Source organism: Pristiophorus japonicus, chromosome 27 (assembly GCF_044704955.1).
Source record: "Pristiophorus japonicus isolate sPriJap1 chromosome 27, sPriJap1.hap1, whole genome shotgun sequence".
Lineage (NCBI taxonomy): Eukaryota > Metazoa > Chordata > Chondrichthyes > Pristiophoridae > Pristiophorus > Pristiophorus japonicus.
The window spans coordinates 1,974,623-1,993,605 of NC_092003.1; the positions used below are offsets into that span (position 1 = coordinate 1,974,623).

General features: G+C 48.9%; 1 protein-coding gene and 1 pseudogene across 10 annotated transcripts in view; one reads left to right on the forward strand and one right to left on the reverse strand.

The window, feature by feature from the left end:
• The window catches only part of LOC139239404 (putative uncharacterized protein DDB_G0285119), a 174,810-nt gene that overhangs the window by 53,433 nt on the left and 102,394 nt on the right, over window positions 1-18,983 (reverse strand). For 8 of the 10 annotated variants that reach the window (XR_011588639.1, XR_011588641.1, XR_011588642.1 and 5 more), the window contains exon 8: window positions 13,426-13,557. Coding sequence is in view for 1 of the 10 variants with exons in the window: in XM_070868102.1 (XP_070724203.1) it covers window positions 13,426-13,557 (132 nt within the window). In the remaining 9 variants the exon portion in view is untranslated. Of the gene's footprint in view, window positions 1-1,644; window positions 1,939-9,603; window positions 9,822-13,128; window positions 13,152-13,425; window positions 13,558-18,983 lie in introns of all 10 variants that reach the window. The other 2 variants (XR_011588646.1, XR_011588645.1) reach the window with 2 other exon arrangements.
• Window positions 1,369-9,675, forward strand: LOC139239301 (phospholipase A and acyltransferase 3-like; annotated as a pseudogene).

The following is an 18,983-nucleotide window of genomic DNA, read 5'->3' on the forward strand; positions in this document are numbered from 1 at the left end:
TAGTTATCCCTCAAACAACATCACGAAAACAGATGATCTAGGTCATTATCACATTGCTGTTTGTGGGAGCTTGCTGTGCGCAAAATTGCTGCGATATTTTCTACATTACAACAGTGACTACACTTGAAAAAAAGGACTTAATTGGCTGTAAAATGCTTTGGGACGTTCTGTAGCTGTGGAAGGTGTTGTAGAATGGGAGTTCTGTCTTTCTTTCTCATCGCACGGATAAGATGGATTTCTTGGGGTAGAAATTCAGGTCCACCCGAAACAGGTCGCACCTACCAATTTTGAAGTGTTTTTTCCACCGCGGTGGATGAGGTGACCTTGTTCGCACAATTCAGCTGTTTGTCATTTTTTTTCAGGCGGAACGGAAGTCGGTCATAATGGGGGCGGGAAGCAGATGATCGACCACGAGAGGGGCGGAAGTGGAGGCGGGACAGAATCTCCGCCGCTGTCATACATCAGCGGAGCTGTGATGATGTCATGACTCATGTGTGTCACCATGTCGCTCCCCTTCACTTAAAGGGGAGCGCCACTGCGAGTTCTGCGACGATTTTAGTTCGGTCCACTGGGCCACTAGGGAGGGTTTCAGCCGGGCCAACAGCCTGGCACTTAACAGGGGGTGTCAGGCTGCCTGTTGGCGACCTGGCTGAACCCGGGGGGCATAATTGTCCGGCCGATCTGGAAGTCGGCCGGCAAAAAAATGGCAGCCACGGCAGAATGCCCTCCCCTTTAATGGCCGCCGCATAGCCATGACCCACACACTGAAAACAAGGTGCACCGACAGAAAAAGCTGTCTGGGGCACCAATCGGCGGCCCGAAGATGTTTTGTGCTGAATATTGATTGAGGTACGGGAGATCGGCAGTGCGTCCTTTGATGATGCACTGAGGAGGAGTTGGGGACTGCCGGAAAAATCACCGAGGTGAGTTTTGCTGGCGGCGGCCATTGGACGCCAAACCAGCGGCCACTCACCTCTGCCGCTAGGCTGCCGCTTTCCGGCTGTACGCAGCCTTTTCGGGGAGCTGAATTTCAGCCCCATTATATATTATGTAAGGTGGAGTTGCTGTTGTCAGACAAGAGGCACCCCCAGCAGGCCAGGAATGTCAGCAGGTGTTAACCTGGACAGGGAACAAGAATGACCGATCGATTGTTTGGGCCAAGCCTCTGCCGCAAAAACCTTTGTACCCGAGACATATCCAACCTGCAATAAACCATAAATGGTAATAGCTGATTGATCAATTTAGGCATCATATACAGCCCGACAAGGAATAGTGCACCGAACACACAATACAGTCGCTGAGTACTTTTAAAAGAAAGCTCCGTCATTTTTTGATTCCACTTTGCAAGTGTCCTGAAACTCCGAGGGAGAGAGATTGTTTACTGCCATCTAGTTCTTGATCTCAGTTCACAATCAAGAGCCGAAAATGAGTAATCGAAAAGTAAGTTCGTCCTTCACTTTTTGATATTTGCCAGGTCTAACCCTTTAATCCACAACTCGGCTGTGTGTCCGACAGGCTTCCTGTGAACGATGCCTGCTCCATATTGGCCCAGAGTCTTTAACTCTATAAATGGTAACGCTAATCCAATATCCCAGACCGCATTCCCTCATTAAACAGAAACAGATAAAGCATATTGGAACTTACATTTAGATTGTATTTACTGCCTTGGTTTGGCTTTGGGTTTCCCGAGATTCCTAGATCTTTTAGCTTCATCCTGGGCCGTGCTGCTCAGCTATTTCTCCTTCCTCTGGGCAACACTTTTCACGTCTCGGCCTTAAATTCCCTCCGCCATCACTCTGTTCACTCACAAACCTTGTCCAACTCATTCTGTGGTTCCTGGACTGCCTCTTCTGGTTCCACTCTCCCTCCCAGTCACTTCCTCAAAGTGTTGGAGATCAATACAAGATTTCATTGTTCTAACTGGCGAGAAGTTCGGAACTGTGGGGGAGCAGAGAGATTTAGGGCTCCAAGTACAGAAATCACTAAAACCCAGCGCTCAGGGTCAAAAAATAATTAAAGAGACAAATGGAATGTTTGTCTTTATCTCGGGGGCTGGAATACAATCGGTGGGAGCGATGTTACAGTTTATATATCATCATCATAAGCAGTCCCTCGAACAAGGATGACTTGCTTCCACACCAAAAGGGATGAGTTCATAGATGTTTCAATAAAGGACCCTATACCCAATAAAGGACTAATTAGCAATCTTGTTGTGCAAGGCCCCTTGGGGAAGAGTGACCATAATATGGTAGAGTTCTTTATTAAGGTGGAGAGTGACACAGTTAATTCAGAGACTAGGATCCTGAACTTAAGGAAAGGTAACTTCGATGGTATGAGACGTGAATTGGCAAGAAGACTGGCGAGTGATACTTAAAGGGTTGACGGTGGATAGGCAATGGCAAACATTTAAAGATCACATGGATAAACTTCAACAATTGTACATCCCTGTCTGGAGTAAAAATAAAACGGGGAAGGTGGCTCAACCGTGGCTAACAAGGGAAATTAAGGATAGTGTTAAATCCAAGGAAGAGGCATATAAATTGGCCAGAAAAGGAGCAAACCTGAGGACTGGGAGAATTTTGTAATACAGCAGAGGAGGACAATGGGTTTACATAGAAAATAGGTGCAGGAGCAGGCCATTCGGCCCTTCAAGCCTGCACCACCATTCAATATGATCATGGCTGATCATTCACCTCAGTTCCCCTTTCCTGCTTTCTCTCCATACCCCTTGATCCCTTTAACTGTAAAGGCCATATCTAACCCCCTCTTGAATATATCCAATGAACTGGCATCAACAACTCTCTGCGGCAGGGAATTCCACAGGTTAACAAACTCTATGAGTGAAGAAGTTTCTCCTCATCTCAGTCCCAAATGGCTTACCCCTTATCCTTAGACTATGTCCCCTGGTTCTGGACTTACCAACATCGGGAACATTCTTCCTGCATCTAACCTGTCCAGTCCCGTCAGAATTTTATATGTTTCTATGATCCTCTCATCCTTCTAAACTCCAGTGAATACAGGCCCAGTCGATCCAGTCTCTCCTCATCTGTCAGTCCAGCCATCCCGGGAATCAGTCTGGTGAACCTTCACTGCACTCCCTCAATAGCAAGAACATTCTTCCTCAGATTAGGAGACCAAAACTGAACATAATATTCCAGGTGAGGCCTCACTAAGGCCCTGTACAACTGCAGTAAGACCTCCCTGCTCCTATACTCAAATCCCCTAGCTATGAAGGCGATTATACCATTTGCCTTCTTCACCGCCTGCTGTACCTGCATGCCAACTTTCAATGACTGATGAACCATGACACCCAGGTCTCGTTGCACCTCCCCTTTTCCTAATCTGCCACCATTCAGATAATATTCTGCCTTCGTGTTTTTGCCACCAAAATGGATAACCTCACATTTATCCACATTATACTGCATCTGCCACACATTTGCCCACTCACCTAATCTGTCCAAGTCACCCTGCAGCCTTTTAGCGTCCCCCTCACAGCTCACACTGCCACCCAGCTTAGTGTCATCTGCAAACTTGGAGATATTACACTCAATTCCCTCATCCAAATCATTAATGTATATTGTAAATAGCTGGGGTCCCAGCACTGAGCCCTGCGGCACCCCACCAGTCACTGCATCCTGTCTGCCAACCAGTTCTGTATCCACGTCAGTACATTACCCCAATACCATGTGCTTTAATGTTACACACCAATCTCTTGTGTGGGACCTTGTCAAAAGCCTTTTGAAAGTCCAAATACACCACATCCACTGGTTCTCCCTTGTCCAGTCTACCAGTTACATCCTCAAAAAATTCTAGAAGATTTGTCAAGCAGGATTTCCCTTTCATAAGACCATGCTGACTTGTGCCGATCTCGTCACTGCTTTCCAAATGTGCTGCTATTTCATCTTTAATAATTCATTCCAACATTTTCCCCATTATTGATGTCAGGCTAACCGGTCTATAATTACCCGTTTTCTCTCTCCCTCCTTTTTTAAAAAGCGGTGCTACATTAGCTACCCTCCTGTCTATAGGAACTGATCCAGAGTCGATAGACTGTTGGAAAATGATCACACGTCCATCCAGTATTTCTAGGGCTACTTCCTTAAATACTCTGGGATGCAGACTATCAGGCCCCAGGGATTTATCGGCCTTCAATCACATCAATTTCCCTAACACCATTTCCCATCTAATAAGGATTTCCTTCAGTTCCTCCTTCTCACCAGACCCTCGGTCCCCTAGACTTTCCAGAAGGTTATTTGTGTCTTCCTTCTTGAAGACAGAACCAAAGTACTTGTTTAACTGGTTCGCCATTTCTTTGTTCCCCATTATAAATTCACCTGAATCTGACTGCAAGGGACCTACGTTTGTTTTCACTAATATTTTTATTTTCATATATCTATAGAAGCTTTCACAGTCAGTTTTTATGTTCCCAACAAGCTTTTTTCTCATATTCTATTTTCCCCCTCCTTCCCTGTCTGGAGTAAAAATAAAACGGGGAAGGTGGCTCAACCGTGGCTAACAAGGGAAATTAAGGATAGTGTTAAATCCAAGCAAGAGGCATAGAAATCGGCCAGAAAATGCAGCAAACCTGAGGACTGGGAGAATTTCCCCCCTCCTAATTAAACCCTTTGTCCTCCTCTGCTGTATTACAAAATTCTCCCAGTCCTCAGCTTTGCTGCTTTTTCTGGTCAATTTATATGCCTTTTCCTTGGATTTAACACTATCCTTAATTTCCCTTGTTAGCCACGGTTGAGCGACCTTCCCCGTTTTATTTTTACTTCAGACAGGGAAGGAGGGAAAAATAGAGTACGAGAGGAAGCTTGCTGGGAACATAACTGACTGCGAAAGCTTCTATAGATATGTGAAAATAAAAATATTAGTGAAAACAAACGTAGGTCCCTTGCAGTGAGATTCAGGTGAATTTATAATGGGGAACAAAGAAATGGCGGACCAGTTGAACAAGTACTTTGGTTCTGTCTTCACGAAGGAAATACTAGGGGACCGAGAGTCTAGTGGGAAGGAGGAACTGAAGGAAATCCTTATTAGATGGGAAATGGTGTTAGGGAAATTGATGGGATTGAAAGCCGATTAATCCCCGGGGCCTGACAGCCTGCATCCCAGAGTACTTAAGGAAGTAGCCCTAGGAATAGTGGATGCATTGGTGATCATTTTCCAACAGTCTATCGAAACTGGATTGGTTCCTATGGACTGGAGGGTAGCTAATGTAACACCACTTTTTAAGAAAGGAGGGAGAGAGAAAACGAGTAATTATAGACCGGTTAGCCTGACATCAGTAGTGGGGAAAATGTTGGAATCAATTATTAAAGATGAAATAGCAGCACATTTGGAAAGCAGTGACGAGATCGGTCCAAGTCAGCATGGATTTATGAAAGGGAAATCCTGCTTGACAAATCTTCTAGAATTTTTTGAGGATGTAACTGGTAGACTGGACAAGGGAGAACCAGTGGATGTGGTGTATTTGGACTTTCAAAAGGCTTTTGACAAGGTCCCACACAAGAGATTGGTGTGCAACATTAAAGCACATGGTATTGGGGTAATGTACTGACGTGGATACAGAACTGGTTGGCAGACAGGATGCAGTGACTAGTGGGGTGCCGCAGGGCTCAGTGCTGGGACCCCAGCTATTTACAATATACATTAATGATTTGGATGAGGGAATTGAGTGTAATATCTCCAAGTTTGCAGATGACACTAAGCTGGGTGGCAGTGTGAGCTGTGAGGAGGACGTTAAATGGCTGCAGGGTGACTTGGACAGGTTAGGTGAGTGGGCAAACGCGTGGCAGATGCAGTATCAAGTGGATAAATGTGAGGTTATCCACTTTGGTGGCAAAAACAGGAAGACAGAATATTATCTGAATGGCGGCAGATTAGGAAAAGGGGAGGTGCAGCGAGACCTGGGTGTCATGGTTTATCAGTCATTGAAAGTTGGCATGCAGGTACAGCAGGCGGTGAAGAAGGCAAATGGTATGTTGGCCTTCATAGCTAGGGGATTTGAGTATAGGAGCAGGGAGGTCTTACTGCAGTTGTACAGGGCCTTAGTGAGGCCTCACCTGGTGTTTTAGTCTCCTAATCTGAGGAAGGACGTTCTTGCTATTGAGGGAGTGCAGCGAAGGTTCACCAGACTGATTCCCGGGATGAGGAAAGACTGGATCGACTGGGCCTGTATTCACTGGAGTTTAGAAGGATGAGAGGGGATCTCATAGAAACATATAAAATTCTGACGGGACTGGACAAGTTAGATGCAGGAAGAATATTCCCGATGTTGGGGAAATCCAGAACTAGGGGACAAAGTCTAAGGATAAGGGGTAAGCCATTTAGGACTGAGATGAGGAGAAACGTCTTCACTCAGAGAGTTGTTAACCTGTGGAATTCCCTGACGCATAGAGTTGTTGAGGCCAATTCATTGGATATATTCAAGGGGGAGTTAGATATGGCCCTTACGGCTGAAGGGATCAAGGGGTATGGAGAGAAAGCAGGAAAGGGGTACTGAGGTGAATGATCAGCAATGATCATATTGAATGGTGGTGCAGGCTCGAAGGGCCGAATGGCCTACTCCTGCACCTATTTTCTATGTTTCTATTTTCTATTCAAGTCCTGAACTCCAGGGCTGGAAAATGCCTGTGTTTATATAAAGCTCTGGTCAGACCCCATCTGCAGTAACTACGTCCCGTCCTGAGCCCCGCCCCTCGGGGAGGATATATTGGCCTCGGAGTGGGAGCAGCGCAGATTCACCAGAATGATACCCCGGGGCTAAACTATGAAAAGTGTGTGCAGAGACTGGGCTTGAGACTAGGTGATGATGATGAGGATGATGACTATGATTCCCTTCAATATAAAAGAATAAGTGATGATCTAATTGAGGTATTTTAAATGATTAAAGAAGTTGAAAGGGTAGAGGAAATTATTTCCTCTGGGGGGGTGGGGAATAGCCCAGAACAAGGGGGATTATCTTAACATTAGAGCCCGGCCGTTCAGGGGTGATGTCAGGAAACACTTCACACAAAGGGCAGTGGGAATCGGGAACCCTCTCCCCCAAAAGCTGTTGAGCCTGGATCTGGAATTCCATCCCTAAACTTCTCCGCCCTCTCTCCTCCTTTAAGTCATTTCTTAAAACCTCGCTCTTTGATCAAGTTTTTGGTCCCCTGTCCTAATATCTTCTTCTTTGGCTCGGTGTCAAATTTTGTCTGATAATCGCTCCTGTGAAGCGCCCTTGGATGTTTCTGTCATGTATGTAACCAGCACACTACTGTAACCCTTATACAATTGTAACCCTCAGGTAACTACTACATACTGTACATACTTACTGGAAATGCACACTTTGACCACAGGGGGTGTACTTGTGGGAGACACTCCTTACCTGGAGATTCAGGTATATAAGGGGAGGTCCCTCGCAGGGCCAGCATTCCTTGGTCCAGGTAATAAAGGTGAAGCTCACAGAGTGATTGTGTCTGCAGTACATGCCTCGTGTGATTATGTTTAAGAGTTAAGGACTCAACAGTTTCACTATGTTAGTCATCATCATAGGCAGTCCCTCGAAATGAGGGTGACTTGCTTCTACGCCAAAAAAAGGATGAATTCACAGGTGTTTCAACTTTAGAACTCGAACTACATCCTCAAAGGTGGAAGATACCTGTGCGTGGATTTTTTTAACGTGTGGTGGCCGTTAAAAGGAGCGGCATGCAGCCCCTGGACAGTGTGGAGGGAGGCCACTACAGGGTACAACGCGAGCTGGTGCAGGAGGGCAACGGCAGCGAAGAGGGACGTCAGCTAGGTCCAGGTCGGTGATTGGAGCGTGGGCAGATGGAACAGGAGCGGCGAGATCGGGGCGAAGGAGCTGTGAGAGACTGTGGAGGGATGTGATCGAGGCCCAAGAATGGCGTGAGTTCGGGGCCAGGGGCAGCACACTGCGATATGTGCGCGCACTAGGTCCGTGCAGCAGAGCTGGTCTCCAGTTGTCCTGGGTAATCCTTGCCACTGGACCAAGACCTAGCTCTGTCAAGCCCGTGTGGTGACTATGTTAAAGGCTGTATAAATACACGGTGTTAGTGTTAGTCCTTGGATTAACCACGAGAATCCAAGAAACTAACAATAAGTACTTTCAAACAGCCGCGCTAACTTCTAATGTAAAATCCATCATGTTTCCAGTCATTCCCTGATCCCAAGCCTGGAGATTTGATCGAAATATTCCGAGGTGATTATCAACATTGGGCTATCTATGTCGGAGATGGAGATGTCGTCCACTTAACTGAAGGTAAGAGCTCTCAGGCTTTTGTACTTAGATTCAACGTCCTTTTATATTGACAGAATAAAGGTATGAATCTGAAGTCTGCCCACGTTCCATTATTTACAATGGAGGCTGCCTATGTAAACGTCACGCTGTAATCACAACCTTTCACCAGTGGAGGTGCTGCAGTGTCACCACTGGCAGGAGGGTGTAATTACAGTCCAGATTCCTGACGATCCCCCTTCCTCTAGCATTGGTGGCAGACATTTTGACACCAAGCGCTGGAATTCCCCCCTAAACCTGCCGCCAGTGGGGGTCATGACTTGCCCTCACCCCCAATCATTTTGAGGTTAGCCAAAGTTGGACTTCTTATAGGCTAAATTGACCAAAATTGGGGGCATCAGTCGGGCAAATCTGGAGTTCGACCCCTCCATTCCTCTACCCTAGCTCTGCCACTGCCTGACATTTTCTCCCCAACCTCAAAAGCTGCCTCAAACCCTCGGTGACCAAATCTAAGGTCAGTTCTCCAAACTCTACAACTGCTGCTGCTCACCTCACTCCTCTCTGAAGCACCTTGGCCCAATTACTCTCAATGGTGCCAGAGAATTGTAGATTGTATCGAACTGAGGTATTTTATCAGCCTCAGTAATCCATTCCCTTTAACTGTATCTAAGCAAGGTTCCATCCCTTTAACTGTATCCGACCCGGGTATTCCAACAGCCTCAATAAACCGTCCCTTTGATGTATTTTCTAGGATCGAGTGCAAGAGTATCGTCCAGCTCTACGACTAACATTGTGGTTAAAAGACAGCGTCTCTCTAAGGTAGCTGGAAAGGATGAGTACCATATCAACATCACTTCTGACGAGAAATGGGACCCGTTACCCATTGACGAGATAATAAAAATGCTAAAGCAAAGGTTGGAAACAAAGTGGAGTACGAACTAACAACAGCAAACTGCGAGCACTTTGTCAATGAGCTTCGGTGCGGTAAAAAAGTATCGGATCAGGTGAGTACATCCCGTGACCAACAGGTAATGATACACTGGGGAGATCTGATGTGGCTTGGGCCTCTCTGCCAGCAGGTGTCCCTCCAAGTGTCTGAGACACGTTGACACAAGGTGTTGTGTGGGGGGGTGAATGGGGCATTCTATCGGTTTGTCAGTGAGAGAGTCGGGGAACGGTACTGGGGGGGAGGGGGGTTAGACCAGAATTCCTTGGTTATTCCATAGAATGGGAATGGAGACCGAGGCACATGTTAAATGGAAGAGGATACAAAGGCACATTGGGAAGGTCACTAGAGGTCATGCCATCAATGACCCGGCACAGTATCTACAGCTGGGATCTCAGAGTCACTGAAATACCTTCACTGTGGTGTCTGTTTCTGTCTCTAACTGATGCACTCTCTTCCCACAGGGCAAGGAAATCGAGAGTGATGTTGGTGCTGCTGGTGCTTTTGTTGTTCAAGCTGCTGGTGCTTCTGTTGGGGTTGTTGTTGGTGCTGCAGCGGATGTTGTTGGTGCTGCTGCTGAAACTGTTGGTGCTGCTGCTCGATTTGTTCGTGCGTTTGTTAATTCTGTTGCTGATGGAAATGATGGTCGTTAAATTTTTGAAATCATTAAACTAAAGAATTTAATTGAATTACCTCCATTAACTGAGGTGTCGTCACTGCTGTAATGTCAAAAATACGGATGCTTCCTTCAGGCCCCGATACGGATCCCTGGGCCCCGATACGGTGCGCGGGGCCCCGATACAGTTCCTGGGGGCACCGATATGGTGCGTGGGGCCCCGATACGGTTCCTGGGGGCACCGATATGGTGCGTGGGGCCCCGATACGGTTCCTGGGGGCACCGATATGGTGCGCGGGGCCCCGATACGGTTCCCTGGGCCCTGATATGGTGCGCGGGGCCCCGATACGGTTCCCTGGGCCCCGATACGGTTCCCTGGGCCCTGATACAGTTGCCTGACCTCGATATGGTGCACGGGCTCCGATATGCTTCGTGGGGCCCTGATACAGTTCCTGGGGGCACCGATATGGTGCGCGGGGCCCCGATACGGTGCGCAGCGCCCCGATACAGTTCCTGGGGGCACCGATACGGTTCTCTGGGCCCCGATACGGTTCACGGGGCCCAGATACGGTTCGCGGGGCCCCGATACGGTTCACGGGCCCCGATACGGTTCACGGGGCCCCGATACGGTTCCCTGGGCCCCAATACGGTTCCCTCGGCCCCGATACGGTTCGCGGGGCCCCGATACAGTTCCCTTGGCCCCGATACGGTTCGCGGGGCCCCGATACGGTTCCCTCAGCCCCGATACGGTTCGCGGGGCCCCGATACGGTTCCCTCGGTCCCGATACGGTTCCCTGGGCCTTGATACAATTGCTTGGCCCCAATACGGTGCGCGGGGCCCCGATACGGTTCCATGGGCCCCGATACAGTTCGCGTGCCCTGATACAGTTGCCTGGCCCCGATATGGTGCGTGGGGCCCCGATACAGTGTGTGGAACCCCGATACGGTTCCCTGGGCCCCGATACGGTTCCCTGGGCCCCGATACGGTTCCCTGGGCCCCGATATGGTTCCCTGGGCCCCAATACGGTTCGCGGGCCCTGATACAGTTGCCTGGCCCCGATATGGTGCGCGGGGCCCAGATACGGTTCCCTGGTCCCCGATACGGTTCCCGAGGCCCCGATACGGTCCCTGGGCCTCGATACGGTGCGCAAGGCCGCGATACTGGTCACGGAGCCCCGATACGGTGCGCGGGGCCCCGATACATTCCCTGGACTTTGATACGCTCCAGTTGGGGAGTTTCCAAAGCCAGGCCACTTCACACCGAGTCTACCCTTGTATCGTCAGCGCAGCACAAGGAGAGATAGACGGATCGAGCGGCAATAGGGTAGCTGAATCCTGAGCACCATTAACTCACAATACAACTGCAGGACACTGGGACACTGGGAGAAACCAGTGAGAGAGAAAAGGAGGCAGAAGCTAACACAGTGGGTTTGGACAGAGCTCAGGAAGCACTTCACAAGACGGAATGCTGACTCCCTGGGCTGGACTTCTGGCTCACAGAATAAAACCTCAAACAGTTAGCTGCCGGAGCAGCTTGTGTAGGTCGATGGATGGATTCATTAGAACATAAGAAATAGGAGGAGTCGTCCATACGGCCCCTCGAGCCTGCTCCGCCATTCAATAAGATCATGGCTGATCTGATCTTGGTCTCAACTCCACTTCCCCATCCGCTCCGCATAACCCTTGACTCCCATGTTGTTCAAAAGTCTGTCTATCTCCACCTTGAATATAGTCAATGACCCAGCCTCCACAACTCTCTGGGGCAAAAATTCGAGATTCACGACTCTCTCTTTCCACCCCTCCCCACAGTTTCCCAATCTCCTCCTATCCCCCATCTCTCCCCCCCTCCCCCGAGCCCCCAATCCCCATCTCTCCCCCCGAGCCCACAATCCCCATCTCTCCCCACTCCCCCGAGCCCCCATCTCTTCCCCCCCCCCGAGCTCCCATTCCCCTCTCTCCCCCCGACTCCCCATTCCCCCTCTCTCCCCCCGAGCCCCCATCTCTCTCCCCCCCGAGCCCCCATTCCCCTCTCTCCCCCCGAACCCCCATTCCCCTCTCTCCCTCCGACTCCCCATTCCCCCTCTCTCCCCCATTCCCCTCTCTCCCCCCGAGCCCCCATTCCTCGCCCCCCGAGTCACTCTTGGTGATGGACATTGAAAATCTCCACCCAGAGTACACTCTGTGCTCTTGTTGCCCTCATCGGTTCTTCCATATGGTGCTCAACATGGAGGAGTACTGATTCATCAGCTGAGGGAGGGTGGTAGATGGTAATCAGCAGGAGGTTGCTTTGCCCATGTTTGAACTGAAGCCATCAGACATCATGGGGTCCGGAGTCAATGGTGAGGACCCCCAGGGCCACTTCCTCCCCACTGTACCGCCATCTCTGGTGGGACAGGACATAGCCAGGGATGGTGATGGAGGAGTCGGGGACACTTGCAAAAAGGTATGATTCGGTGAATATTCAATGCTAGGCTGTTGCTTGAATATTCTGTGGGACAGCTCTCCCAGTTGTGGCACAATTCCCCAGATGATAGTGAGGTGGGCTTTGCAGGGTCGACTGGGCTGGGTTATTTGTCATGTCTAAATCTGATGCTTAGATCGATGCTGGGTGGTCAGTCTGTTTTTTTTTGTTGTTTTTCCGAGCAGTTTGATACAACTGAGTTGCCCTCAGTTAAGAGTCAACCACATTGTTGTGAGTCTGGAGTCACATGTAGGCCAGGCCAGGTAAGGACAGCAGTTTCCTTCCCTAAAGGGCATTGATGAACCAGATGGGTTTTACGTCAAGCCCGTGTGGCGGCTGGTGAGCAACGGCCACCACACATTAAAAAAAATCCACGCGCAGGCAACTTCCACCCTGGAGGATATAGTTCGGGTCCTTCATTGAAACACCTGGGAACTCATCCTTTTTTGGCGTGGAAGCAAGTCATCCTCGTTTCGAGGGACCGCCTGTGACTGATGACTGACGACAATCCGGTACAGTAGTGGCTACTTATTCAAGATCCCCCACTGAAACATGCCCCACTTCATTCCCCAGGACTAGATCCAGCTCTGCATCATTCCTCATTGGGCTGGAAACACACTGATCAACAAGGTGCTGCTGTGCACATTTCAGGGATTCCTCCCGCTCCTTGCCTTTTACACTGTTTTATCCCAGTCGATATTCGGATCATTTCAGTTCCCCATTATCCTGACTCCATATCTCCCGAACCTTTCTGAAATTTCCTTCTCTACGCCAACTGAATATCTTGTAGCCAGGAAAGTTAAGTTCCAATTCCTGTCCTTGTTTGAGCCAGGTCTCCCTTACTGAAATCTTGATCTCACCTTGGACTGAAGCAACTCTGTTCCTGCAATTTTTTTAAAAGCTCTCGTCACTGGTAAGAAAACGCAAAAACAAAGAACGCACAACAATTCTCTCACACAGGCGCAAGAAAATAGGAGCAAAGAATTGTACTCTTAGCTTAAATTCATGATTTCCATCAAAATAAAAGCTGAAATTAGTTTTTATCATTTGTTTCTAGTGTGCAATTGGGGCCTGGGAGTGCGGAAAATCCAGGACCCTCCGTCCTGAACCCTCTGCACCCCTTTCCCGCCTTCTGTAAGATCCTCCTTCACACCCACCTTTCTCTTGCCCCTCGTTGCATCTCCTGCTGGGGCCATTTATGTCTGAAATCAACCTCTGTGAGCACACGGTGGGGTGTGATTGGTTTCTGATCTTGTTCCTCATTGCTTCCCGGCACTCACTGATAATCTCTATATAAGAAATTGAAAACATTCCACACAAATCATGAAGCCACAAGAATTATTGACATGATGATAAACACAAGCGGGAATGGAAAGAGACTTTGGTTCTTGTTTCAGTGCCAAGGGTGCGGTTTATCACCAGTGTTGCTTTGACAATTTACTTTCAGTCTTTCTATCTCAAACTTTAATCGTATTTTAATTTTCTAGTCCTTTGTTCTGGTCCTTTCGAGGGGCAGTACTGAGGGAGCGGCGCACTGTCGGAGGGGTAGTACTGAGGGAGCGCCGCACTGTCGGAGGGGCGGTACTGAGGGAGCGCCGCACTGTCGGAGGGGTAGTACTGAGGGAGCGCCGCACTGTTGGAGGGGCAGTACTGAGGGAGCGCCGCACTGTCGGAGGGGCAGTACTGAGGGAGTGCCGTACTGTCGGAGGGGCGGTACTGAGGGAGCGCCGCACTGTCGGAGGGGCAGTACTGAGGGAGCGCCGCACTGTTGGAGGGGCAGTACTGAGGGAGCGCCGCACTGTCGGAGGGGTAGTACTGAGGGAGCGCTGGACTATCGGAGGGGCAGTACTAAGGGAGCAGCGCACTTTCGGACGGGCAGTACTGAGGGAACGCTGCACTGTGGGAGGGGCAGTACTGAGGGAGTGATGTACTGTCGGAGAAGTACTGAGGGAGCCACCTATTCAAGAAGGTGGCTTCAAAGGCGGTTAGGGATGGACAATAAATGCTGGCCTTGTCAGTGACGCCCGCATCCCATGAATGAATTAAAAAAATCTGGTGACATGTGCCAAAATTGGAAGAGCTGTTCCACAGACTAGCCAAGCAACAGCCTGGCATTGTCATACACACAGAATCATACCTTTCAGCCAATGTCCCAGACTCCTCCATCACCATCCCTGGGTATGTCCTGTCCCACCGGCAGGACAGACCCACCAAGGGTGGTGGCACAGTGGTATACAGTCAGGAGGGAGTGGCCCTGGGAGTCCTCTACATCGACTCCAGACCCCTTGAAGTCTCATGGCATCAGGTAAAACATGGGCCAGAAAACCTCCTGCTGATTACCACCAACCGCCCTCCCTCAGCTGATGAATCAGTACCCATCCATGTTGAACACCACTTGGAAGAAGCACTGAAGGTACTGTGAGTGGGGAACTTCAATGTCCATCACCAAGAGTGGCTCGGTAAGACCAATACTGACCGAGCTGGCCGAGTTCCGAAGCTGCCATTCTGGGCCTGCGGCAGGAGGTGAGAGAACTGTTACGCTCATAATAAAGGATGGAAACTGAGTACTGTGTACAATGAGCAAGTGTGACCTTAGCTTCTTAAATAAAGAAAGGAAAGATAGATTACAAAAGTAAACTTGCGCAAAACATAAAAACAGATAGTAAAAGCTTTTACCGATATATAAAACGGAAAAGAGTGACTAAAGTAAATGTTGGTCCCTTAGAAGATGAAAAGGGGGATTTAATAATGGGAAATGTGGAAATGGCTGAGACCTTAAACAATTATTTTGCTTCGGTCTTCACAGTGGAAGACACAAAAACCATGCCAAAAATTGCTGGTCACAGGAATGTGGGAAGGGAGGACCTTGAGACAATTACTATCACTAGAGGGGTAGTGCTGGACAGGCTAATGGGACTCAAGGTAGACAAGTCCCCTGGTCCTGATGAAATGCATCCCAGGGTATTAAAAGAGATGGCGGAAGTTATAGCAGATGCATTCGTTATAATCGACCAAAATTCTCTGGACTCTGGGGAGGTACCAGCGGATTGGAAAGCAGCTAATGTAACACCTCTGTTTAAAAAAGGGGGCAGACAAAAGGCAGGTAACTATAGGCCGGTTAGTTTAACATCTGTAGTGGGGAAAATGCTTGAAGCTATCATTTAAGGAAGAAATAGCGGGACATCTAGATAGGAATAGTGCAATCAAGCAGACGCAGCATGGATTCATGAAGGGGAAATCATGTTTAACTAATTTACTGGAATTCTTTGAGGATATAATGAGCATGGTGGATAGAGGTGTACCGATGGATGTGGTGTATTTAGATTTCCAAAAGGCATTCAATAAGGTGCCACACAAAAGGTTACTGCAGAAGATAAAGGTACGTGGAGTCAGAGGAAATGTATTAGCATGGATAGAGAATTGGCTGGCGAACAGAAAGCAGAGAGTCGGGATAAATGGGTCCTTTTCAGGTTGGAAATCGGTGGTTAGTGGTGTGCCAAAGGGATCGGTGCTGGGACCACAACTGTTTACAATATACATAGATGACCTGGAAGAGGGGACAGAGTGTAGTGTACCAAAATTTGCAGATGACACAAAGATTAGTGGGAAAGCGAGTTGTATAGAGGACACAGAAAGGCTGCAAAGAGATTTAGATAGGTTAAGCGAATGGGCTAAGGTTTGGCAGATGGAATACAATGTCGGAAAATGTGAGGTCATCCACCTTGGAAAAAAAAAACAGTAAAAGGGAATATTATTTGAATGGGGAGAAATTACAACATGCTGCGGTGCAGAGGGACCTGGGGGTCCTTGTGCATGAATTCCAAAAAGTTAGTTTGCAGGTGCAGCAGGTAATCAGGAAGGCGAATGGAATGTTGGCCTTCATTGCGAGAGGGATGGAGTACAAAAGCAGGGAGGTCCTGCTGCAACTGTACAAGATATTGGTGAGGCCGCACCTGGAGTACTGCGTGCAGTTTTGGTCACCTTACTTAAGGAAGGATATACTAGCTTTGGAGGGGGTACAGAGACGATTTACTAGGCTGATTCCAGAGATGAGGGGGTTACCTTATGATGATAGATTGAGTAGACTGGGTCTTTACTTGTTGGAGTTCAGAAGGATGAGGGGTGATCTTATAGAAACATTTAAAATAATGAAAGGGATAGACAAGATCGAGGCAGAGAGGTTGTTTCCACTGGTCGGGGAGACAGAACTAGGGGGCACAGGCTCAAAATATGGGGGAGCCAATTTAAAACCGAGTTGAGAAGGAATTTTTTCTCCCAGAGGGTTGTGAATCTGTGGAATTCTCTGCCCAAGGAAGCAGTTGAGGCTAGCTCATTGAAACATAGAAACATAGAAAATAGGTGCAGGAGCAGGCCATTCAGCCCTTCTAGCCTGCACCGCCATTCAATGAGTTCATGGCTGAACATGAAACTTCAGTACCCCCTTCCTGCTTTCACGCCATAACCCTTGATCCCCCGAGTAGTAAGGACTTCATCTAACTCCCTTTTGAATATATTTAGTGAATTGGCCTCAACTACTTTCTGTGGTAGAGAATTCCACAGGTTCACCACTCTCTGGGTGAAGAAGTTTCTCCTCATCTCGGTCCTAAATGGCTTACCCCTTATCCTCAGACTGTGACCCCTGGTTCTGGACTTCCCCAACATTGGGAACATTCTTTCTGCATCTAACCTGTCTAAACCCGTCAGAATTTTAAATGTTTCTATGAGGTCCCCTCTCATTCTTCTGAACTCCAGTGAATACAAGCCCAGTTGATCCAATCTTTCTTGATAGGTCAGTCCCGCCATCCCGGGAATCAGTCTGGTGAACCTTCGCTGCACTCCCTCAATAGCAAGAATGTCCTTCCTCAAGTTAGGAGACCAAAACTGTACACAATACTCCAGGTGTGGCCTCACCAAGGCCCTGTACAACTGTAGCAACACCTCCCTGCCCCTGTATTCAAATCCCCTCGCTATGAAGGCCAACATGCCATTTGCTTTCTTAACCGCCTGCTGTACCTGCATGCTAACCTTCAATGACTGACGTATTCAAATCACAGATAGATAGATTTTTAAACAATAAGGGAATTAAGGGTTATGGGGAGCGGGCGGGTAAGTGGAGCTGAGTCCACGGCCAGATCAGCCATGATCTTATTGAATGGCGGAGCAGGCTCGAGGGGCTAGATGGCCTACCCCTGTTCCTAATTCTTATGTTCTTATGACTCCAGAGTGCAGGTACCTGCTTATATACCGTGCTCCCAAGGGATGCTCGCAATTTTTCCTGCCCTCAGCTAACTCCGCATGAACTGGAATCCCTTGGGACTCTGACAGGTAGGCCCACTGGTTGCAGTCTAATACACGTTACAAGGGGTTAAATACATAACATCACTCCCCCGTGAAGTCAACGGTACACTTATTTACAAGGTGAGACAATCTGGGGCTTTTCGCTCCCTTGTCGATCGTCTCGGTACAAATGTGGGTGTGGGTGAGTTGGTTAGTTCTTCACTAGGCTGTTGGGCAGCCGGCCTTGCCGGGCTGCTGGGGATGGTGAGTTCGGCTTCGTGGTCAAACATGATGTCAGTTGTCACTTGTGTGTGTGTGTGTTGGAGGGTCAAAGTTGGTGGTGTCTTCTTCGGGTTGTTCGTAGCTGTTGGTGAACCGCAATTTGATTTGGTCCAAATGCTTTCTGTGCGTTTGACCATTGATCAATTTGACCCGAAACACCCTATTCCACTCTTTCGCTGTGACCATGCCAGCAAGGCATTTGGAACCATGTCCATAATTGAGCACAAACACAGGATCATTGATCTCAATATCGCGTGACAGATTTGCGTGGTCATGGTACACACTTTGTTGATGCCGCTTGTCTTCCACGTGATCATGGAGATCAGGATGGACAAGAGAGAGCCTTGTTTTTAGTGCCCTTTTCATGAGCAGTTCGGCTGGGGGAACCCCGGTGAGTGAGTGGGGTCTGGTACGGTAGCTGAGCAGCACTCGGGACAGCCGGGTCTGCAAGGAGCCATCTGACACGCGTTTCAAGCTTTGCTTGATGGTCTGAACTGCCCATTCTGCCTGGCCGTTGGATGCGGGCTTGAACGGGGTTTGATCCCGTTACGGATCATGAATTCCTTGAATTCAGCACTGGTGAAGCACGGCTCATTGTCGCTAACTAGGACATCAGGCAAGCCGTACGTGGCAAACATGGCTCATAGGCTTTCAATGGTGGCCGCGGACGTGCTTACAGACATTATCACACATTCAATCCATTTTGAGTAAGCGTCCACGACAACCAAAAACATTTTGCCTAGAAATGGGCCCGCATAATCCACGTGGATCCTCGACCACGGTTTGGAGGGCTATCACCACAAACTTAGCGGTGCCTCTCTCGGTGCATTGCTCAGCTGAGAGCAAGTGTTGCACTGGCGCACGCATGACTCTAAATCTGAGTCAATGCCGGGCCACCACACACGGGATCTGGCTATGGCTTTCGTCATTACAATGCCTGGGTGGGTGCTGTGCAGTTCACAAATGAACGTATCTCTGCCTTTCTTGGGCAAGACCACGCGATTACCCCACAACAGACAGTCCGCCGGAAGGGACATTTCGTTTGTGCGCCAGTGGAACGGCTTAATCGCCTCCTGCATCTCCGCTGGGACACTGGACCAGCTCCCATGGAGGACACAGTTTTTTACAAAGGACAGTCCTGATCTGGCGGGCCGTA